Source organism: Nannobrachium achirus (genome assembly GCF_963921795.1).
Source record: "Nannobrachium achirus genome assembly, chromosome: 5".
Taxonomy (NCBI): Eukaryota; Metazoa; Chordata; class Actinopteri; order Myctophiformes; family Myctophidae; genus Nannobrachium; species Nannobrachium achirus.
In genome coordinates, this window is record NC_137814.1 from 23633159 (window position 1) to 23655012 (window position 21854).

The 21854-nt window shown below is 42.9% G+C and overlaps 5 protein-coding genes across 7 annotated transcripts in view; 3 read left to right on the forward strand and 2 right to left on the reverse strand.

Moving 5' to 3' along the window:
- LOC308285971 (histone H1-like) overlaps positions 1-21854 on the reverse strand; it is a gene marked incomplete at both ends in the record, with an annotated part of 43307 nt that overhangs the window by 19682 nt on the left and 1771 nt on the right. The gene's annotated exons all lie outside the window — the stretch shown is intronic.
- The window catches only part of LOC308285975 (histone H1-like), a gene marked incomplete at both ends in the record, with an annotated part of 30264 nt that continues 13084 nt past the window's right edge, over positions 4675-21854 (forward strand). The window contains one exon of one of the 2 annotated variants that reach the window (XM_080726932.1): positions 4675-5224. In XM_080726932.1, coding sequence (XP_080583058.1) covers positions 4675-5224 — 550 coding nt within the window. The remainder of the gene's footprint in view (positions 5225-21854) is intronic. The other variant, XM_080726933.1, reaches the window with a different exon arrangement.
- On the forward strand, positions 6106-6417 carry LOC308286060 (histone H4; the record flags this gene model as incomplete). The annotated part of the gene is made up of 1 exon (XM_080727021.1): positions 6106-6417. The coding sequence occupies one exon, from the start codon at positions 6106-6108 to the stop codon at positions 6415-6417; it is 312 nt and encodes a 103-aa protein (XP_080583147.1).
- On the forward strand, positions 7425-7799 carry LOC308285996 (histone H2B-like; the record flags this gene model as incomplete). The annotated part of the gene is made up of 1 exon (XM_080726953.1): positions 7425-7799. One exon carries the CDS (start codon positions 7425-7427, stop codon positions 7797-7799), a length of 375 nt encoding a protein of 124 aa, XP_080583079.1.
- Positions 20497-20871, reverse strand: LOC308285995 (histone H2B-like; the record flags this gene model as incomplete). The annotated part of the gene is made up of 1 exon (XM_080726952.1): positions 20497-20871. The coding sequence occupies one exon, from the start codon at positions 20869-20871 to the stop codon at positions 20497-20499; it is 375 nt and encodes a 124-aa protein (XP_080583078.1).

A 21854-nucleotide genomic window follows, 5' to 3' on the forward strand; every position in this document is an offset into this window, starting at 1 on the left:
TAATTTTACTTTGAAACCAATACGGGCCATTCTCTCCCACACATATTGAGATCTGAGACAATCGACCAGCAGGTGCTCTATTGTTTCATCCTCATTGCAATACACAAAAGGGCATTTAACTGTTTTTACAAAACAACTCCATTTAACAACCGCCCTAACGGCTAGTCGTCTTACAGAGACAAGCCACATGACGTCTCTCTTTTTTTCAGACAAGTTTTTACTCCAAATATTTTTTAAACACACCTGCTTCTGATTGTCGTCCAGATTTCTATAGGGGAAAATACCACCATACATGTCATCACATATAACACTATATATTTTCTTGCTTGACATTTCAGTCCAATCAATATTCAGGTGAGCAGAATTACCCATTAAATCACCGTACATAATTTTAAAATAAGGAAAAGAGCTCCTTGCTTTGCCCTTCTTTTTAGTCCAGCTTAGAGCCTCACCAATCCACACTGCACTTCTTTTAAAACCGGCAGCTATATTTTTACAAAAGGAAATTTTAAGTTTTAGGCCCAGGTCTACCGCTCCAAGACCTCCAAAGCGCTTACTTTTATATAAAAGGTTTCTTTTGGTCACCTCCCTGGTGGTTCCCCAAATGAAGTTGACCAAAGTTTTATTTATCTTTTTAAGTGTCTGGTCCTTGGGAGGAAATATGGTTGCGAGAAATAAAAGCTTTTACCACTCCTTATCATTAGCTGATAATAGCAGATCTTCAAGATCACAATACCTTGCGCTGTGAGGCGTTTGAGCTTGTAGATCATCTATTTTCGGCAAAGATGGAGGGTGAAAATCACACCTGTGTGAACTGAGCGGTGGTCGTGGTGTGTGTGTGTGTGTGTGTGTGAGACCCCCCCTCCCCTCCCCCTGTGTGTGTGTGTGTGTGTGTGTGTGTGTGTGTGTGTGTGTGTGTGTGTGTGTGTGAGTGTGCCTGGCCTATCCTGAACAACAGCGCCCCTCCCTTAACATGTGTGGTCATAAAAGGTACTGTAGGCTACATACAGACACGGACGGAGACAGACAGACAGACCCACACACACCGCCACGTATAGGAGCGTTGTGACCACCGCTCAAAAAAAGAGCAGACCAGAGCCAATGGTCAAGATTACTACGTTATTGAGGGTGGTTAAATGTCAGAAAATAGACATTAACATGAACCTATAGAAAAGATTAATTGACACTGATGACACTCAAACAAGTTATCTAAGAAAATGTTTAATCCACTTTGCAATTTTATAAAATACAGCAGGGGTTGGTAACATGTCTGACTCTGATAAAGTGCCATGTTTTCGATGTTCTTAATAGTCAGTGTGCTATATCAACAATACGTTTAACATGAAACCACATCAAATTGACTTTTTTTCTTTCACATCAAGATGTAATGATCATTAGCAATAACCTCATCTCCCAGACTCCCTCCCCTGTCAGTGTTAGGAGTTTGAATGAATGTTGAAATGTGTGAGGAATGTAGCCTAATGTTTATGTAGATTTGACTTAAAGGTGTATTCAGTGATAATGAAAGTGGCCGGGGGTCATCTTGTCCCCACTGGCCTTACAGTGTGGACTTTCTATGCAGCGCAAATGACACAATATGGGTCCTTGGCATGGGTGCTGCCATCATAGATTGTAAAGGCACCAGAGGATGCTATTGGCTGCCAACGGTCACACGCAACCGCAGAGATACATGGGAGAATGTGGTCGGAGCCTCCCGAAATACAGCACACGAAGAAGAACACAGCCGGCTGGTATTAGTTTAGTTGGCCACGCCCCCCGCAACTTCATCATCAATTTTAATGGACCTTATTTTCACAAAACGCATATTATCGTGATTGAAAGGCAATTTTTAACTAGCGATAGGAACCATAAAGTATTTATGAAAATGTTAATTAACTCTCCCAACACTTTGAACGTTCACGTTCGCCCGATTTCGCAAGACCTCTCCGCCAATACGGCGCTCGTTCGGTTCGTTCGTCTGATGACTGTAAGCTGATGAGGGGTCGCGCGGCCGTCTACTGTAAACACATTTTCCGCGGTGATGGTGTAAAAAATCCATTATGCGTTAGATCAACGGAGAACAATTCACTTCCTTGTTGATTTCCTCTGGCTGTAAGGCTCTGTGGCCAGTGACTGGTCTTCTTCTTCTTCAACACATAACAGGCAAATTCACATTCATACTCGCATGACGCCGCCCTCTGCTGCCTGGCAGACCAAAGTGCACTATTGCACAACCAAAAAAAAAATAAAATAAAAAATAAATGTATGTCTGTCTATCTACTATAACGTCGCAAAGGTAAGCCGCTTTTTGATGGCACCAGACCCAATAAATAAATAAATAATCTGGCAGTAGGAGAGTTAAGGTTAGAAAACGAAAGGGGAAAATGAATGGGGTCCAACGGAGAACAATGCTTTTTGTGATCGGCCGGGGGGGGGAAACAGCGCAACTAGCGGCCAATCATATGAAGTTTTAGTTCCGTATTGGAGTCATTTTAAATCGGCGGAACTATACCCCTGAAAACAACACAAATGTGTCGATGTGTGCTGTGATGTGTGTGTGTGTGTGTGTGTGTGTGTGTGTGTGTGTGTGGTGTGTACTTATACATACATATGATATACTATACAACATGTAGGCCTATGTAATCTGGCCATTAGAGAGAGGCCATGTTGAATGTGGTTAATGTGTCATGTAAATGTCTTCCACACCTATTACAGGTGCAACTGGTATGGTATAACTGGGTGGGGCGTGCATTTCCAACTGGCATTGTTCCTGAGTTGCATCGTTACAGAGTAGGACAATGCTCCCTGCTGGGACACTAGATATTCATAGTCCTGGTACAAGCCACTTCTGTACAAAGCTCTGAATCATTCATGGCTATCAATCATTCTTTAAGTAAGTGTTTTGTAGTAAATCTAATCAGCATGTCTATCAGTGGCTTCTCAAAGTGAAGGTTGGGGATTGAGGGGGTCTCCAGCATGATGGGAAAAAAAGGAAAACAAAGTTCATAATGTATTCAAATAATTCTAATCAAATTACTTTGTAAAACATATCTTGTTTTAACATATGTCATGTACAGAAGAGAAATGGGAGAGATAGAGGAGATTTGATTAATTGCCCAATCATCTCAGTATTGTATCATCATTTTGAGTTGGTCTTTTACCCTAGCAGTGAATATATCCATGAAAAGTGTAACACCACTACTGCACGTGTGTGTGTGTGTGTGTGTGTGTGTGTGTGTGCGCCTGATGTGTGTGAGATTATTTTTTTATTCAACTTCTGTTTATATCTGGGTGTTATCTATCTATAAATGCGAGAAGTCTCTGCGTGTCTGCGTGGGGATTGAGGGGGGTCTCCAGCATGGGCAAAGTTCAGAATGTATTCAAATAATTGTAATCAAATTACTTTGTTTGTAAAACATATCTTGTCTTAACATTGTCATGTACAGAAGATAAATGGGAGAGATAGAGGAGATTTGATTAATTGCCCAATCATTTCAGTATAGTATCATCATTTTGAGTTGGTCTTTTACCCTAGCAGTGAATATAACCATGAATGAAGTGTAACACCACTGTATAGTGTGTGTGTGTGTGTGTGTGTGTGTGTGTGTGTGTGTGTGTGTGTGTGTGTGTGTGTGTGTGTGTGTGTGTGCGCGCGCCTGATGTGCGTGAGATTTTTTTTATTTTTATTTTATTCAACTTCTGTTTATATCTTGGTGTTCTTGTAATGATGACAAAATGTGTTTCTGTTAAATGCAATTACCACCATCTGTCTGCTAACTCCGCGGACTAAAATTAGGCCTTCTGTTGTTCAGTTACAGTTAGGTGACAGTTGTGATATCGCTATTTAAACAGTTCTGTCACATGCTCCTATAAGTGCATGGTGGCAGAAATAACATCTTATCTGTAGTAAATATAGCATCACTTTTTATTTGATTCTATACTGATCACAATGGTGAATTACTCATAAAAATGTGATATATAATGACACCTTGCATCATGAAGTAGGCCTACTGCCTGAGAAGTGTGATACAGTTGATTGGATAGTTAAATGTTTAGTTTACTGTAGCTGGAGAACAAATACGTTATCTGTCCAAACTGTTCCAGCAGTTTTCATCATTATAGTCAGATCAAAGTTGGATCAAATCCATCATGCTGCATAAACTGAAGTGTGTTTACTGGGGTCAGAAAACCTTCTATTTATAGCTAAATGGATTGCAAAACAAGATTATAGTTTAATGTATTGTGTCGCCAGGTATGTCTTCTAAGAGGATTGTGAGTATTGTTGTAAATGTAATATAGTTTAACATGTTTTAGAAGGAAAAATATGGAGGAAACACTGTTCTCTGACTGTGGAAGGGTGATGTTTTAAGCCTATCACTTAAAAACTAGATCGCAGTTTTCATCTCAGATATATTTGTGACAAAAAGGCACATGTGTGCTAACTGTTCAGCTCTATGTTGCATTAAATAATACACACTGTAGTTTGTTATATCTTGTTTTAATCGAGGAGAAAACACAAATGGCACATTATGCCACCTAGACAAGAGGGGCAGTGTGAGTTGTCTCTACATGGTTCTCGTGTGTTGTTTAAGTCCAGCCCCTTCAGTGCGTTCAACACCAGTCTGACAGACTTTACTTTATAGAAGGAAGGACGAACGACTATCCGAGACAACTATGGCAGAAGTAGCACCAGCACCCGCCCCGGCTCCGGCCAAGGCCGCCAAGAAGAAGGCGGCTCCCCGACCCAAGAAGACTGGCCCCAGCGTCGCTGAGCTGGTCGTCAAGGCCGTGTCCGCCTCCAAGGAGCGGAGCGGTGTGTCTCTGGCTGCGGTCAAGAAAGCTCTGGCTGCCGGCGGCTACGATGTGGAGAAGAACAAGGCCCGCGTCAAGATCGCCGTTAAGAGCCTGGTCGCTAAAGGCACCCTGGTCCAGCTCAAAGGCACCGGCGCGTCCGGCTCCTTCAAGATGAACAAGGCAGAGGCGGTGAAGGCGAAGAAGCCTGCTGCAAAGAAGGCAGTTAAAGCAAAGAAGCCCGCTGCCGCCAAGAAACCCGCAGCGGCTAAGAAGCCCAAGAAGGCGGCGGCAAAGAAGCCCGCAGCCGCCAAGAAATCGCCCAAGAAAGCCAAGAAGCCCGCCGCCAAGAAAGTAGCAGCTAAAAGCCCGAAGAAGGCTGCCAAGAGCCCCAAGAAAGTGGCAAAGAAGCCCGCAGCAGCCAAGAAAGCTCCAGCCAAGAAGGTTGCCAAACCCAAGGCCGCAAAGAAGGCAGCCCCCAAAAAGAAGTAGTAAACCCTTTGTTCCATCACTTTACCCACAAAAGGCTCTTTTAAGAGCCAACCACTTCATTTTATAAGAGTATCCTCACTTTTATACACCGTGGTCATAATGTGAGCACTGGAAATAATAACCAGCCTGTTTCAATGGACATGTGTGTTAAATGGTCTAATACCACTCACAAATAATGAATGATAACATTATGACAAAGTTAAACATGAACGCAGCCTAACTTTGTCCTACATTATGAATACGGCCATTTCTCACTTTAGCTTGCAAACCCAGCCACACCTCCCCTATGACCTAGTTTTGTATGTTAGTCCATAACTCACTGTTCGATTTGCCATTGTCCTGACTACTAGTATGTTTGGTTCAAATTCAACAACATTGATATTGAATAGTGGCCTACTACCATTGTTCAGGTTCAAAATCATATACATTATTATACATAGTAACTCTGGTCCACCTCTACATCATGTGCAACAGATGGCAAATGTCAACATTGCTCAAATAAGCGTGACATGAAGTCCGCATAATACTTGATTAGGTTATACGTGACAATACAAACGTTTAAACTTGAGAGAGTCGAAAGAAATGCTATGGCAACAATTATTATGGTATAGAGGACTTGACTAGCAATATTGCTATATACCAAGGGGTGATGTGACCAAAATGAACAAGGGTGTGTGTGGGGCGGGGGAGGGGTAGGGGGTATGGCAACGCCCACATAGTCTGCCTGTCCTCCCTTACGTCCTCAGAACACAGATAAAAAGGCATGGCTCACAGCTCTGCAGCCATTCACTTCTGCATCTTCAACTGATCCGAAGCGTAAAAATGAGTGGGCGTGGCAAAGGTGGAAAAGGACTGGGAAAAGGAGGCGCCAAGCGTCATCGCAAGGTTCTTCGTGATAACATCCAGGGCATCACCAAGCCCGCTATCCGCCGTCTGGCTCGGCGTGGCGGTGTGAAGCGCATCTCCGGTCTGATCTACGAGGAGACCCGCGGCGTCCTCAAGGTCTTCCTGGAGAACGTGATCCGTGATGCCGTCACCTACACCGAGCATGCCAAGAGAAAGACCGTGACCGCCATGGATGTTGTCTATGCTCTGAAGAGACAGGGACGCACTCTGTACGGCTTCGGAGGTTAAAACCACTGACTTGATCTACCAACAACCCAAAGGCTCTTTTAAGAGCCACCCACACGTTATGTAACGAGTTTATTCCCACTTTTGTGCATATGTGAATATATATAATATATAGATATGTGTATACAATATGATCAGTTAATAATCCAAAACATGACTATACTGTGCTGCTAAAGATACACAATGTTGTAATTCGACACACACCACCTGGCAGAAATGTCTATTGACTCTTTCCACATTTTCCCAAATTAAACATCGCTTTGCTTCATAGACATTTTAAGCAGCACGTGAAATGGTATACGCTCTGCGATGAACCATAGTACAACTGGGTTTAAACAAGCGCTTGTGACTCTGCCATTATTAGTCCCATTATTAGTCTATGAACATGTAGAGGCGGGAAAACACACTGAGTTCATTATCTTACTTTGAAATACTCAGAATACAGAGTTTACATTACAATGTCCAAACTGAAGTTAACTGGAGTGATGGAACTAAATCGATTCTGCTTCCATTGTCTTGAAGTAATAAACGGGCTAGGAATGGAGAAAAATAAAGTAACACACACACACACACACACACACACACACACACACACACACACACACACACACACACACACACACACACACATTAACTATCTATTTCTTATATTATAGACTAATATTGGGAATAATGTCATTGTCTCAATGCATAGACAGATTGATATAGTCTATACTTTGTTAGTCAATAAAGCATTGTGGCTTGTTTCCATTTGGGGACCTTTATGGACATTAAAATATACATTTAGCCTAAGTGCATATTTAGCCGCTCAAAATATTACAGGGACAATAGAGCGCACGAGCGGGAGAAATAATACAAAAATAAAGACACCGCCCTCTTTGTAGGAGGATCAGCCAATCATCTGCTGGGAGTCACACAACCACATTGGCATTGGCTGTGTATAAATAATGGTGCGACTGCGCTTTCTCGTCACATTCGCCTCTGAAAGCCTCTGATAGAATACCGTCAAAATGCCCGAAGTTGCCAAGCCAGCGCCCAAGAAGGGCTCCAAGAAAGCCGTCTCCAAGACCGCCGCTAAGGGCGGCAAGAAGCGCAGAAAGTCCAGGAAGGAGAGCTACGCCATCTACGTGTACAAGGTCCTGAAGCAGGTCCACCCTGACACCGGCATCTCTTCCAAGGCCATGGGCATCATGAACTCCTTTGTCAACGACATCTTTGAGCGCATCGCCGGTGAAGCCTCTCGTCTGGGTCACTACAACAAACGCCGCACCATCTCATCCAGGGAGATCCAGACCGCCGTCCGCCTGCTGCTCCCCGGTGAGCTGGCCAAGCACGCCGTGTCTGAGGGTACCAAGGCTGTCACCAAGTACACCAGCTCCAAGTAAACCGAATAGTCTGCTATTAAAAACAAAACAGTCCTTTTAAGGACCACCCACATTTTCAAGCGAGAGTCGATCCGAATACTAGCGAGAGGACTTAATGAAACCTTACCACGGGGCCTTCCTTGCACATTTTATTTTCTTCTTTCCTCCTTTCTATTGGCAATAGATCAGACACTCTTGGAGTGACCTAAAGATGCCATACAAGTAAATTGACTACAAGATAAAAACACTAAACCTGTTTATATAATATATAATATAATAATATAATAGTGCTTAACATGTTAAGATCAAGCTAGATATGTAACTAACATGCATTCCACACAGTGGACGATTTGATGGTTATAAATAAATGGCCACATATTGTTTGATGATGGAGTGCAATAAAAATAGAAGATCTGCAAGCTCAAGCTTGTAGATTCGCTATTTTCATTCGTTTGGGTCTGGAGCAAACTTTATTTTCTCTTTTGGGTCTTGACCCTATTTAAATCACAGGTTTAAATAAAAACCTTAAAAAAATCACACCCAATGTGAAGTGAGCGGTGGTCGTGCTTGCATAACGTCTTCAGACTAGGATTTAAGTCTAGGATGTACAGGCTATGCTACACACACACACACACACACACACACACACACACAATGCTATGGCAAAACGCTGAGGAGAAATGACTACAGACACACACCCAGCCACTCTATGGAGCGGTTTACCACCACTCAAAAAAACATATATATATATTGTTATATATATTGTTATATATATTATTATATTATTATATATTGTGTCCGCAACCCAAACATGGGTACCCGACCCACTGTTTGGGAAACAGTGGTATATGGGTCAGAGTGAGAGCTTCACCTGGTTCTTTTCCACAGACGCGTTGTATTTGTCACACATGGGGCTGATCTCGATGCCCATGTCCCGCTCTCGGTCTCCCTGGCTGAATAACTCCTCTGTGATGCGGTCGGTCCACTGGCGGTACAGCTGCAGTGGCTTGGTGGGGTTGCTCAGGTCAGCACAGTGCACTATGTTCTGGAGGACCTGAGGGGAACATAGGGACCCAGCTATGGTATGTCAAATAATACAAACAACCTTCATGTGCCAATAATAATTATTTTAAAATAATTTCCATTAAAGAATGCTAATAAATGATAATTAAGTAGTGAAAATAGCAGATCAACAAGCTCTTGTAAAATATATTCCATTAAAAAATGCAAATAAATTAAAATGAATAAGCCATTAGTTTTGGTCCCAGGAAAACAAATTTCTCTTTTGGGTCTTGAGCTGAAAAGTTTGGGAACCACCGATCTAAAGGGACAACCAAAGATGAAAGAATCAACTAGGCTCTGATTCAGAAGCTGAATGAAGAAAGTAGTGCACGCACATCCGTGGCCCAGGCGCTAGACAAGCCGAATCATCATGAAGGACTTACTGTATAGAGTCCGCACACTGGATGGATAGTAAGTTCTGTAAGTTTATTGCTGGTCAACATTTCAATCTTAATAGATCTTAATCGGGACTTCTGGTCCTGATGTCCTGATGATCCATCCAGTGTGCAGACTTTATGATTCAGAAGCTACCTATATGCTGTCTGAGTAGTTGTTCAGCAGTAGTAACATCAATAACACCATATCGTAACTGTCGGGCAGAAACCTCATCTCATAAGTTTCAAATGTGTACATTCTTTCGTAAAGTAAAGCCCCACGCTTCACCATACAAGACTGTCGCACAAAGCTAGTGAAAATAGCTGATCTACAAGCACACAATGCCTCGCACCGCGGGGCGTTGTATGCTTGTAGATCAGCTATTTTCACTAGCTTGTAGATCTTGTAGATCAGCTATTTTCACTAGTTTAAATCATTTTATAAAATCATACATACAAAACGAACGGTTTTGGATATACAAGGAGTAGCTGCAGCAGTAACATACCTGTATCCTGTCTGAGTAGTTGTTCAGCAGTAACATCCCAGAGCTGGTCACCTTTTTGGCCTCCACCATGGTCTTCAAGTCGGCCAGCAGGTTCATGTGCTTCGACATGTCCGTAGCTAGAACCTGAATACGCACACGTGCACACACGCACGTTAATGAATATAGATCAGTTGAGTGTGAATAGCTTCTCATGTTCAAGTGTAAACACTCAAGAATTTTTGAGTGACGCGCTGTGAGCTTGTATTTAAATATAGCCGTGGTAACAAAGTTACCAATGTTTACATGCAGAGGAAAAGCGATGAGGTGGACATGTCAAGGACCTCCAAATTGATACATGTATTTGGCTGCAGACCCCCATCTGAAAAGGTTTTGTGCCAGGGACCCCCCCAGAAGAGAAGTTCTATGTCAAAAATGTTTAAAAAATATATATATATATATATATATATATATATATATATATATATATATAGGCTATTCAACATTTTCCAAACACTTTTCATTTAAAAAAGGAAATCTTAAATAGCAGATGCACAGTGAGCTTGTATATCTGCTATTTCTAAATAGCCACGGTAACACGTTTTGCTGGGGACCCCCTGGAACCCCTCCTGGGGGGGACTCCCATTTACTGCATCGAGGTCCAGAGAAATCCCTCCTCTGGCTCTTAGCTCAGGCCCAACTCACAATGTCTATGACCATCTTCCTGATGGACTGCCGCTGTTTCTTGGTCAGGTTCTGGAAGATGTCACAGTTGTCAGCAGTTTGAAGCCCACCGCCAGGTGGTGGTTCTCCAGCACCGAGCAGTCGTTGTACATGAGGGCCAGCTCAGAGTCTAATCCAAGACAAAGGGAAAAAGAAAGACGAGCCATTTCCGGCTTACTTCCTGCAACTGTGTGAAGTAGGTGGGCTCCTTTTTAGGAGACCGGTAGCAGGTTGGGAGTCTATTGTTTCCAATGGAAGAGTGAACGTGAACACAGCTTCTGAACTTTTCTTTAGCCCCTTGGTCTGTGAACTAAATATGGGACCCAATCGTCACAAGCCACACAATCTTCCCAAGATGTTCATACTAAAATGGCTTTTTACAGAGAGCCAAATAGGGAGAAAATCTACTTTAGTATCTAACTTTCTCTGTCCCAGCAAACAAAGTGTAAACATAGGACGCTGCCCACTCAGGAGACCATTTGTAGGATTAAGGTGTGTGTGTGTGTGTGTGTGTGTGTGTGTGTGTGTGTGTGTGTGTGTGTGTGTGTGTGTGTGTGTGTGTGTGTGTGTGTGTGTGTGTGTGTGTGTGTATATCGTATATGGAGATACGATGACATCACAGAGTCCACAGCTGATGATGTGGCGTGATGTCATACAATACACAAACAAGCCCTATATAAAGGGGCAATTCTCACCAGGGAAGGGAGCATTCCTCGACTCAGACCTTATCGCCAGGATCAACTAAGCTTATAGCTTATCACCAGTAAGACTCCCTAATCGGGAGATAAGGGACCGTTGGTCGCTTATCTCCACAAATAGGCCAAAAGTGTTATCATCACATCCAACCATCTTAAGATACTCAGCTAGTGGGGAATGCTCTCTTCCCTGGTGAGAATTGCCCCTTTATATAGGGCTTGTTTGTGTATTGTATATGTAATATGAGCAGGGCAAAGGTGTGACGTGTGACGTGTGACCGACGGACGGACGGCCGGTGGAGGTTTTGATACTAAACTGCGACCTGACAGCCGCAATTACTACTTCATTTGAAATGACACACAGATTGTGTGGGGCGTGTGGCATTAACAGCAAATTATCACATAACAAGAACTATCTGTACTACAAGGTGATCAGCTAGTTTTCCTGTGTAGTTTTCATACGGTTTGATGTACATTATACATTTATTCATTTTTATTGTAAAACACACATGTTAAACCACCTGATACACGTGTTATCATATCCTTGGGATAACACGGGAATCGGCTGGTTAAACACATGGTGAGCACAGGTAGAAAAGCTATAAAATAACTTTATTATAACTAATACTAACTGAAGTGTCTCAGCTAAGCCTGCATTATGTACTCTTTCATTTTCCAATTGCCTACTTCTTGCTAGGTATACAGTCCACGTGTAGCTTAAGGCAGGACCTAAATTCAGAGTGAATCTGCTTCTGGGGGTCCCTCGGAAACAAAATATTTTGTGATGGGGGTTCGTTGCCAAATACATATCATATTTTGGGGGTCCTTGACATGACAATTAAAGTTTGTGAACCAGGAGATTTAGGTGTATCTCCGTCCCCCCAGACTTTTGTCTCCTCCGAGCAGCCAATCACAAGCTTCCGCTGCCTTAATCCAGTTACTTTTTTGATAAACTCGGACTGAAAGAACTGCAAAAAATCCCTGTTATTTATATCAGGTCGCACTTGTTGGTGATGATGTCACCTTGAACGCTGCTCCTCATTGGCCAAGTACCCTGCCTTTGTACTGTCAGTATTTTTTTTAGAGGAGAATAAACTTGACCTATAAAGATTTGGTATCTAACAGAGGGGCGTATGATATAACATACTGGTCTCGAGCCATGGGAGAGCACTTTTTGCAGCTCTTTCAGTCCGAGTATATCAGAAAAGCAACTGGGTTAAGCACCATTGGTCCGACCAGCTTAACATTCACCAGGTTTGCTGATATAACATACTGGTCTCGAGCCCATGTGTTTTTGTTATTTATATCGGGTCGCACTGGTTGGTGATGCTGTCACCTAGAACAGTGGTCCTCAACCTTTTCAGGCAGCGACCCCCAAAATAATCCTATTTTAACTGGGGACCCCTCCCACCCTCACAAGCACTAATATAGAGTAACATTTTGTATAACACGGTTCTATTGTGAAGATAGAGCATGTAGATTTCTGCCTCTAATATTTGACAATTTGGCCAATTTTTACTTTTTACATTTTTACTGTCATTTTAGGGGCATTAGAAAGTCCTTAAATTGTCTCTTTAGAAATGTACAGATACCGTCTATGCCATGCTCTATACACTTAAACGTTATGCTGGTTTGTTAAATTTTTTGTGAGAAAACAATGTTTTACATTAAGTTAATCATCTGGGGACCCCCCAAAATAATTTCCCGACCCACAGGTTGAGAACCACTGACCTAGAACGCTGCTCCTCATTGGCTAAAGGCCTTGCCTTTGTAATGTCGTTAATTCTTTTGAGGAGAATAAACTTGACCTATTTAGTATAACATACTGGTCTGGCCTTTCATCGAGCCCACAACAATCTTATCCACAGGAAACGTATTGACTTTATCACTGCTTTATTACTAAAGTTACTTCCTCTCTTTCTAGATGTCACACTCCTTCCTGTGTGTAAAGAAGAAGTTGAACAGCAGCAGAGGTCCAAAGGGCACCAGAACCTCCACACATTAAAGAGGAACCCCAGGACCTTCTTCTTCAAATACCAGAGGTAGCAGCCGGGTCAATGTTGACATTACTAACAGTGAAACGTGAAGATGATGAAGACAGAAACACAAAGCATCCAGCAAGCATATCAACTGAATATGTGAAAACATAACTGATGTAGAGGACAGTGGAACATCACAACTAACTAGTGAGCAACAGCTCCTCTCTTCACAGTGTTCTGAATCTGACATCACTGAAGACAGTGATGAGTGGGAGGAGACCAGGGGAGATCCGTCAGCTTTAAACAAACTGAAATCACATCAAGACTAGGGTTGGGTATCGTCGGCGATACTTTTAATGGTATCGATTCACTGACGTTGATACAATCAAGTATCGGTTCACGTAAATAGAACGACACCTTGTTTCGATACTTTTGTGGTTGTATTCCATTTGCTAGCCTTCTTGTGTCACAACAATTCACACATGTTGCTGCTGTGTTCTCACCTTGTTATAGGTAGACCTATAGAAATGTTTTGTTGTCTTCAAACACACTTTGGGTGTGTTGTGAACATACTCATGAACTCCATTGCTTTTTGGAACATACATTTCACACTGGGAGGCGTTACAAGTGGGCTCCAACGGCACACTAAATGACATCATAGTACTGACATCATAGACTGGCCTCCTATATAAACGGTCTCGTGTTCAATAAGTCTGTCTTACAGAGCAAGGTGGTGGAAGTATAATTTAAACCAGTGTTGTTGCTGATACTCTGTCAAATGTTGTACTGTACAGTGAAGCTGCAAGCACCCCCAAATATCGCCTATGATGTTGCTGTATCGGTGGGACACAAAGTGTACGCATGTTTTGGAGGTTACGAATTGAACCCTAGAACACCAAGAAGAGAAGATCAGATCAAAGTGTACATCTTCAACACAGTGTCTCTGAGATGGAGGACGTTGCCCTCAGTGACGACTACAACAGGAGAACGACCCCCTGAGGTTCCCTGTAGTCGCCGTTATCACACAGCTGTGCTCATTGAAGATATCGCCTACATCTGGGGAGGAGTGATGGAAGCATTGCTATATAGGATTAATAATGAATTGATTATTGATTATAACGACAACATTCTTTATGCATTTGATGTTGACACCCTCAGATGGATCATGACTAGGGTTTCTGGGACCATTCCAGAGAATAGAGATCAGCACTCTGCCTGTGTCTTGGGGAAAGTCATGTATATCCATGGAGGAACGACCGTCCATGACACTAATGACATCTACAAGCTGGACACCACCACGATGGTCTGGTCCTTCATTAACACCAGAGGCACTCCACCTCCTGCTTCAGCAGGTCACTCTGCCACCATCATCGGGACAAAGATGTTTGTATCTTGTGGCTGGGATTACCAGGAAGACAGAGGCATCAACATCAGAGTGTTTGACACGGAGACCGACAGCTGGATGGACACGCCTCTTGCACAGCTTCCTGCAAAAGAACGCTATGATCATTCAGCCTTTGCCTACAATGGAGAGCTGTACATATTTGGTGGTTTGGACTGCAAAGATATGTGGAAATTCAGTCCAGAGATCTTCTCCTGGAAGAACGTTAAGCCCAAAGTGAATGACTCGTTTTGGAGGACAGCGGGTTGCTGTTGCATGGTGGGAAGTCGTGTCTTCATCTTTGGAGGATATTATTATTATAAAGACGAATACGTCACACCCGCACCCATCGATGACCTGTACATCCTAGACTTGAGTCCTAGTCTTAAGACGCTATGCAAGCTAGCAGTTATTCAGTACGATCTGGAGCAGTCAGAACTCCCACACGACATCAGGTGGGAACTGGCAGCCATGACTTATGGACAGGCCCGTCGCGAGCCTAATCAGCGCTCTATGTGAGCTCTCTCGAATGTGCTCCTCTCCGAAATGCACAATTTATTTTCGTGCGCGGTATCGCACACAAAAATGTTTTTGCGTTTTTCTTCCATACCTTGGCTACAGTGGAAATGAATAAAATGTACTTCATAAAATAAATCATGCCTGTTGCTAAGGATTGAGCCAGAGAGGAGGAAGGTTTTTATTTTATTAGAATTATTTTTTATTTTTTATTAGTTTTGAGGTTTTGTTTTCAATTACAGTTTAGTTTTAATTCGTTTTTAAAGTGAGGTTGCTAGTTTCGTTTCGTTTTAATTTTTTGAAATGCTTAGTTTTAGTTTAGTTTGTATTAGTTTTAGTGTTAGTTTTAGTCGCGGCACCCCAGGGTGCCCCGTCACCCACTTTGAAAACCCCTGGTATACACACACACACACACACACACAGAGAGAGCTGCAGCCTACTACCGCCACCTGGACAATTACATTACATGGGTTCATATCTAAACCTAAATAGGAAGGATTGTAAAATGAGAATGAAATGAGATACAGCATAGTAGATAGAGATACAGAACACCCTGAAATGATGCCAAGGATACCAAGTTCAACCAATCTTAAGACAGTCAAGTGGAATTGGAAGTGATAAGACAAATACATACTATTCTACATTTACCCACTAGGTGGGAGCATCTCATAATGTGTGGGAGGGTTCAGGTTAGTAAAACAGGCCCCGTGCAGGACTCTGTGGGAGAGGATTGAATGGCCGGGAGAGTGGATTCTATCCATTATAACTCATTCGTGAGCGATGGAATGTACAGAACCGTAATAGTGATGAAGAGAAGTGGTTCACATAGATAATTTTACCAACACTACTGGACAGGCAGCAGCTAAAAGGTGTAATCAGTATCAGAACGTGAACCACTTAAGTCCTAATAGGCCTATTTTGTTTTACTATAGCCTATTCACAAGACGTGACGTGATGTGATGAGTTCAGTTGTGAGCTTGTAATTATGGTAGATCAGTTTTCTTTTGTTGGAAAGGGTTCCCCAGCAAAAGTAGTTTATATAGCATCACAATCATTTTAACAATTGTTTTCCATTTATATGTTGGCTATTAAAACATAGCAGATCTACAAGCTCACACTTGTACATCTGCTGTTGTTTACATTATGTATTTTGAAATACTTTTTTTTTTTGTTAAATCACAGTACGGTAGTTGTTTTCACATATGTTAAGGGTCTTGGAATATATACTGTAGGCTATACATGTTTTTGTTTCCACCAGCCACTGATTTATTTTAACTATTATTTTGTATTTTTAAATACTGTAATTATTGTTTTCAATATATTTCAATATCTTTGCACTTCTAGAATAATTCACAGTTTGTTGTGTTGGGATCATCTACTTAACATAGGCAGAGGGAGGGTGATCACTGGCACACTGGCATAAGTGTGAGAGAGAGGATTTTTCTTTAAAAACATTAATATTAAAAGGTATAGTCAGTTAAATTAAGTCCCCTCACACATCTATACAAATTACACCCAGCACATAATTAAACATGAATTTAAACTCCTAACCCTGACTGGGGAGGAAATCTGGGTCTTATGACATTTGAGTCTTATGATCATCACTACATCCTGATGTGAAAGAAAATATTCACAGAAAATGAAAGGTTATGTATAGCCTATTGACCACCACACCACACACACACACACACACACACACACACACACACACACACACACACACACACACACACACACACACACGCTTGAAGTGTTAGTTCAGCAATTTTTGACATAAAGCTGTGTGAAATACTTGCCATTAAAATAGTGGTTACAAATGTATTAATTGATTACCAGAGTCCCGTGGTCAGAGTTCTGGTCAGTTTCTAATGAATATTAAGTAGTTCCAATGGGGTGGGGGCCATTTGGCGTGGCCCAATCATTGAAAATAGATTAATCCACAAAACTAGCGTAATTTGTATTGTTGGCCTATTTCTACCATATAGAGCAAGGTTTCGTTCTGATCAACTGACTGCAAAGCACCTTGTTTTGGGAAAATACGTTGCAGCGGCGTAGTGATACTGGACACAAAAAATAGTACCATGTGACAGAGGGGTCAAAGTTGAACGAAAGTTGGTCTATTTGGTAGAAATAGGTCAACAATACAAATAACGCTATAGTTTTGTGGATTCATCTATTTTTAATGATTGGGCCATGAGCCCCTGCCAAATCACCGGAACTACTTTATATTCATCTAAAACTGACCAGAACTCTGACCACGGGACTCTGGTAATGAATTAATACATTTGTAACCACTATTTTAATGGCAAGTATTTCACACAGCAATGTAAAAAATAGCTGAACTAACACTTTAATATGGAAAGTTATACTTAATATGAAAGCTATCACCATAGTTACATGCAACAATGACCCCCCATGAGAGAGAACGAGGGATATAGAAAGCGAGAAGAGAAATAGAGAGGACATGTTATCATTGCGAACGTCGGTCGCAGTTAACTATGGAAACCGGCACATCTTGTCCACATATCTCTGTCTGTCTGTCTGTCTGTCTACAGTATCTGTACGTCACGCCTGACACGGTGTTTCCCCTGACACATCACTGTGACATCACAGGCTCAGAGCAGAGATAACGCCTGATACTGTGGTTACCCTGACACATCACTGTGACATCACAGGTGACATCACAGTCAGCTACTCAGAGCAGGGATCTCCATATATGGGCATAAACAGGTGACATCACAGTGGTGTGGCTGGTTCAGACAAGGATCTCCATGTATGGGCATAAATGTATTGTATGTTGTGATGTCATGGTCAGCGGCTGCCCCTTCTCAGGGACCTGGTGAGCCAGGCGAGCCAGGAGATTTTCCACCCGGAGCCCCAGCACCTAGACCTGTGGGTCTGGCGCCTGAAGGGGAGAGGCTGAGGGCAGCTGGTCTGGCCCCTGCGGTCATAGACACGATGCAGAGGGCCAGGGATCCTGGTACACTTGAGGTGTACAGGGGTAAATGGGAGGCCTTCGTCTCGTGGTGCAGGTCTAATCGCCCTTTGGTGGTTCCGGCCTGTGCTTCGATGAATGATCTTCTGGATTTCTTGCAATCTTGCGTGGTCCAGAAGTTGGCAGTCTCTACTATTAGAGGCTATGTGGCAGCTATTGATATCTGTCACAACGGTTTCGAGGGTTCTAAGCCTTCTAAGAACCCTTGGGTGTCACAGTTTTTGGCAGGGGTCAAACGGGACACCATCTCGGCTAGACCCTTGGTCCCCTCCTGGGATTTGGAGGTGGTCTTAAGGGGTCTTAGTCAGGCTCCCTTTGAGCCTTTGGAGAGTATTTCTTTGAAGCTAAGGAGCTTCAAGACTGCTCTTCTCCTGGCCTTGACTACGGCCAAGAGGGTTAGTGACCTTCATGCTCTCTCTGTGGCTGAAGGTTGCATGAGGTTTTCTGGGGACGACCGTAAGGTCTTACTCAAACCTCACCTCCGGTTCTTACCTAAGAACGGGGTGGTACAGGAAGTTCCGGTGGAACTTCTGGCCTTCCACCCTCCGCCCTTTGCCTCGGAGGAGGAGAGAAGGCTGAACTGTCTTTGCCCTGTCAGGGCGCTGAGAGTTTACTGTGAGAGGACTGAAGACCGAAGGCGGTCGAGTAGTCTGTTTGTCTCACATGGTAAGTCCACTGGCAAGACAGAGATCGTTAAGTCGACTCTTTCTGGGTGGATTGTGGAAGCCATTATTTTGGCTCATGACAGTGCGAAGGTGGCTAGGCCCTTCGGCCTGAAAGCCCATTCGACGAGGGGAGTTTCCTCTTCTTGGGGTCTCGCTAAGGGGACCTCCATTCAAGAGGTGTGTATGGCGGCTATTTGGAAGTCGCCGTCCACTTATGCGGCTTACTATCACCTGGACCTGGCGCCTCGCTCCTTGGCGCATTCTGTCCTTCAGGTGGCCGCTTCCTCCCCTTCCTTCTGAGGTGAGACTCATAGTAGTGTTCTCCTATCGGTTTGGTTTTGTAAGTGTTTTTACACTTTTTCTTCCTCCGCCCGGACCAGAGGGTAGTGGTCGTGGTGGAGGGGGACCCTTTTCCTGGGTTAACCCTTCGGTTATACTTGGGGCAGACTAGGTTTGAGGTGGGTTCCGGTGGGCCTAGTCTGTAAGGGTTCCTTAATTCTTTTTTGGTCGTTTCCGCTACCGGGAGTTTATGTTTCTCATAGGAATGGAGTGCTGACTGGAGATTCGTAAACAAACACAAGTGTTTCGTATGAAACACCTGTTTGTTAAGAATCGGAAGGAAGCACTCCATTCCGCTTAGGACCCTGTTCGTGCGTTACGCAGGGCTCTCAAGAGGGGGAACATCCGGTGGATGTGGAATTTATAGGGGCCCGCCTCGAGCGGGCACGTCATTTGATTGACAAACCCTTCGGCCAATGAGAATTGTCCTACGGGAGTTTATGTGAGTGATTCTGTTATCTTGGCTGCGCATTAGCGACACCCATAGGAATGGAGTGCTTCCTTCCGATTCTTAACAAACAGGTGTTTCATACGAAACACTTGTGTTTATATTTATGGTAAAGTGTGTGGGTCATAGACAAAATGTCTCAAGGAAAAACATCAGAAGGGCCCCCACAGCCAAAGGAAACCCCTGGTTTGCCAAATGCTCAATCCGAACCACTTAAAACAAAGGAATCAGTGCCACCAGAGTCTACAAAATCCGTTAAAGATGCAGGAACTGTTATTGAGAAACAAAACTTGGAACCTCGCAGAGGACAAAGAGGTCGCACTTTGACTGAAAAAGGAAAAGGGTTGCAAACCAATAAGTTAAAGGGATTGTTGTATATTTTTGATGGTGTTTATGAGTATTGGAAAATACAAGCAAAGAGAATTAAAAGGGCTGTAATTAACCAGGCTCCCCCTGAAGTACTGGAACAAGAGATCAATGCGGTTGAGAAATACCAGAAAGAACTAAATGGCACTTATAACGAATATCGAACCATTGATGCTCCACCTAATGACCTGCGTCGCAGAATTGACAAGAGCAATCAAGTGCAAATGTTGTGCAGAATGCACAAGTTCTCATTCAAGAGACAGGAGAAGATATTGAATGGGCAGAAGTAAGCACTGTTTTTGACACCACCACTGCTACAACTCCATCATCAAACAATATGTGGCCATTTATTTATAACCATCAAATCGTCCACTGTGTGGAATGCATGTTAGTTACATATCTAGCTTGATCTTAACATGTTAAGCACTATTATATTATTATATTATATATTATATAAACAGGTTTAGTGTTTTTATCTTGTAGTCAATTTACTTGTATGGCATCTTTAGGTCACTCCAAGAGTGTCTGATCTATTGCCAATAGAAAGGAGGAAAGAAGAAAATAAAATGTGCAAGGAAGGCCCCGTGGTAAGGTTTCATTAAGTCCTCTCGCTAGTATTCGGATCGACTCTCGCTTGAAAATGTGGGTGGTCCTTAAAAGGACTGTTTTGTTTTTAATAGCAGACTATTCGGTTTACTTGGAGCTGGTGTACTTGGTGACAGCCTTGGTACCCTCAGACACGGCGTGCTTGGCCAGCTCACCGGGGAGCAGCAGGCGGACGGCGGTCTGGATCTCCCTGGATGAGATGGTGCGGCGTTTGTTGTAGTGACCCAGACGAGAGGCTTCACCGGCGATGCGCTCAAAGATGTCGTTGACAAAGGAGTTCATGATGCCCATGGCCTTGGAAGAGATGCCGGTGTCAGGGTGGACCTGCTTCAGGACCTTGTACACGTAGATGGCGTAGCTCTCCTTCCTGGACTTTCTGCGCTTCTTGCCGCCCTTAGCGGCGGTCTTGGAGACGGCTTTCTTGGAGCCCTTCTTGGGCGCTGGCTTGGCAACTTCGGGCATTTTGACGGTATTCTATCAGAGGCTTTCAGAGGCGAATGTGACGAGAAAGCGCAGTCGCACCATTATTTATACACAGCCAATGCCAATGTGGTTGTGTGACTCCCAGCAGATGATTGGCTGATCCTCCTACAAAGAGGGCGGTGTCTTTATTTTTGTATTATTTCTCCCGCTCGTGCGCTCTATTGTCCCTGTAATATTTTGAGCGGCTAAATATGCACTTAGGCTAAATGTATATTTTAATGTCCATAAAGGTCCCCAAATGGAAACAAGCCACAATGCTTTATTGACTAACAAAGTATAGACTATATCAATCTGTCTATGCATTGAGACAATGACATTATTCCCAATATTAGTCTATAATATAAGAAATAGATAGTTAATGTGTGTGTGTGTGTGTGTGTGTGTGTGTGTGTGTGTGTGTGTGTGTGTGTGTGTGTGTGTGTGTGTGTGTGTGTGTTACTTTATTTTTCTCCATTCCTAGCCCGTTTATTACTTCAAGACAATGGAAGCAGAATCGATTTAGTTCCATCACTCCAGTTAACTTCAGTTTGGACATTGTAATGTAAACTCTGTATTCTGAGTATTTCAAAGTAAGATAATGAACTCAGTGTGTTTTCCCGCCTCTACATGTTCATAGACTAATAATGGGACTAATAATGGCAGAGTCACAAGCGCTTGTTTAAACCCAGTTGTACTATGGTTCATCGCAGAGCGTATACCATTTCACGTGCTGCTTAAAATGTCTATGAAGCAAAGCGATGTTTAATTTGGGAAAATGTGGAAAGAGTCAATAGACATTTCTGCCAGGTGGTGTGTGTCGAATTACAACATTGTGTATCTTTAGCAGCACAGTATAGTCATGTTTTGGATTATTAACTGATCATATTGTATACACATATCTATATATTATATATATTCACATATGCACAAAAGTGGGAATAAACTCGTTACATAACGTGTGGGTGGCTCTTAAAAGAGCCTTT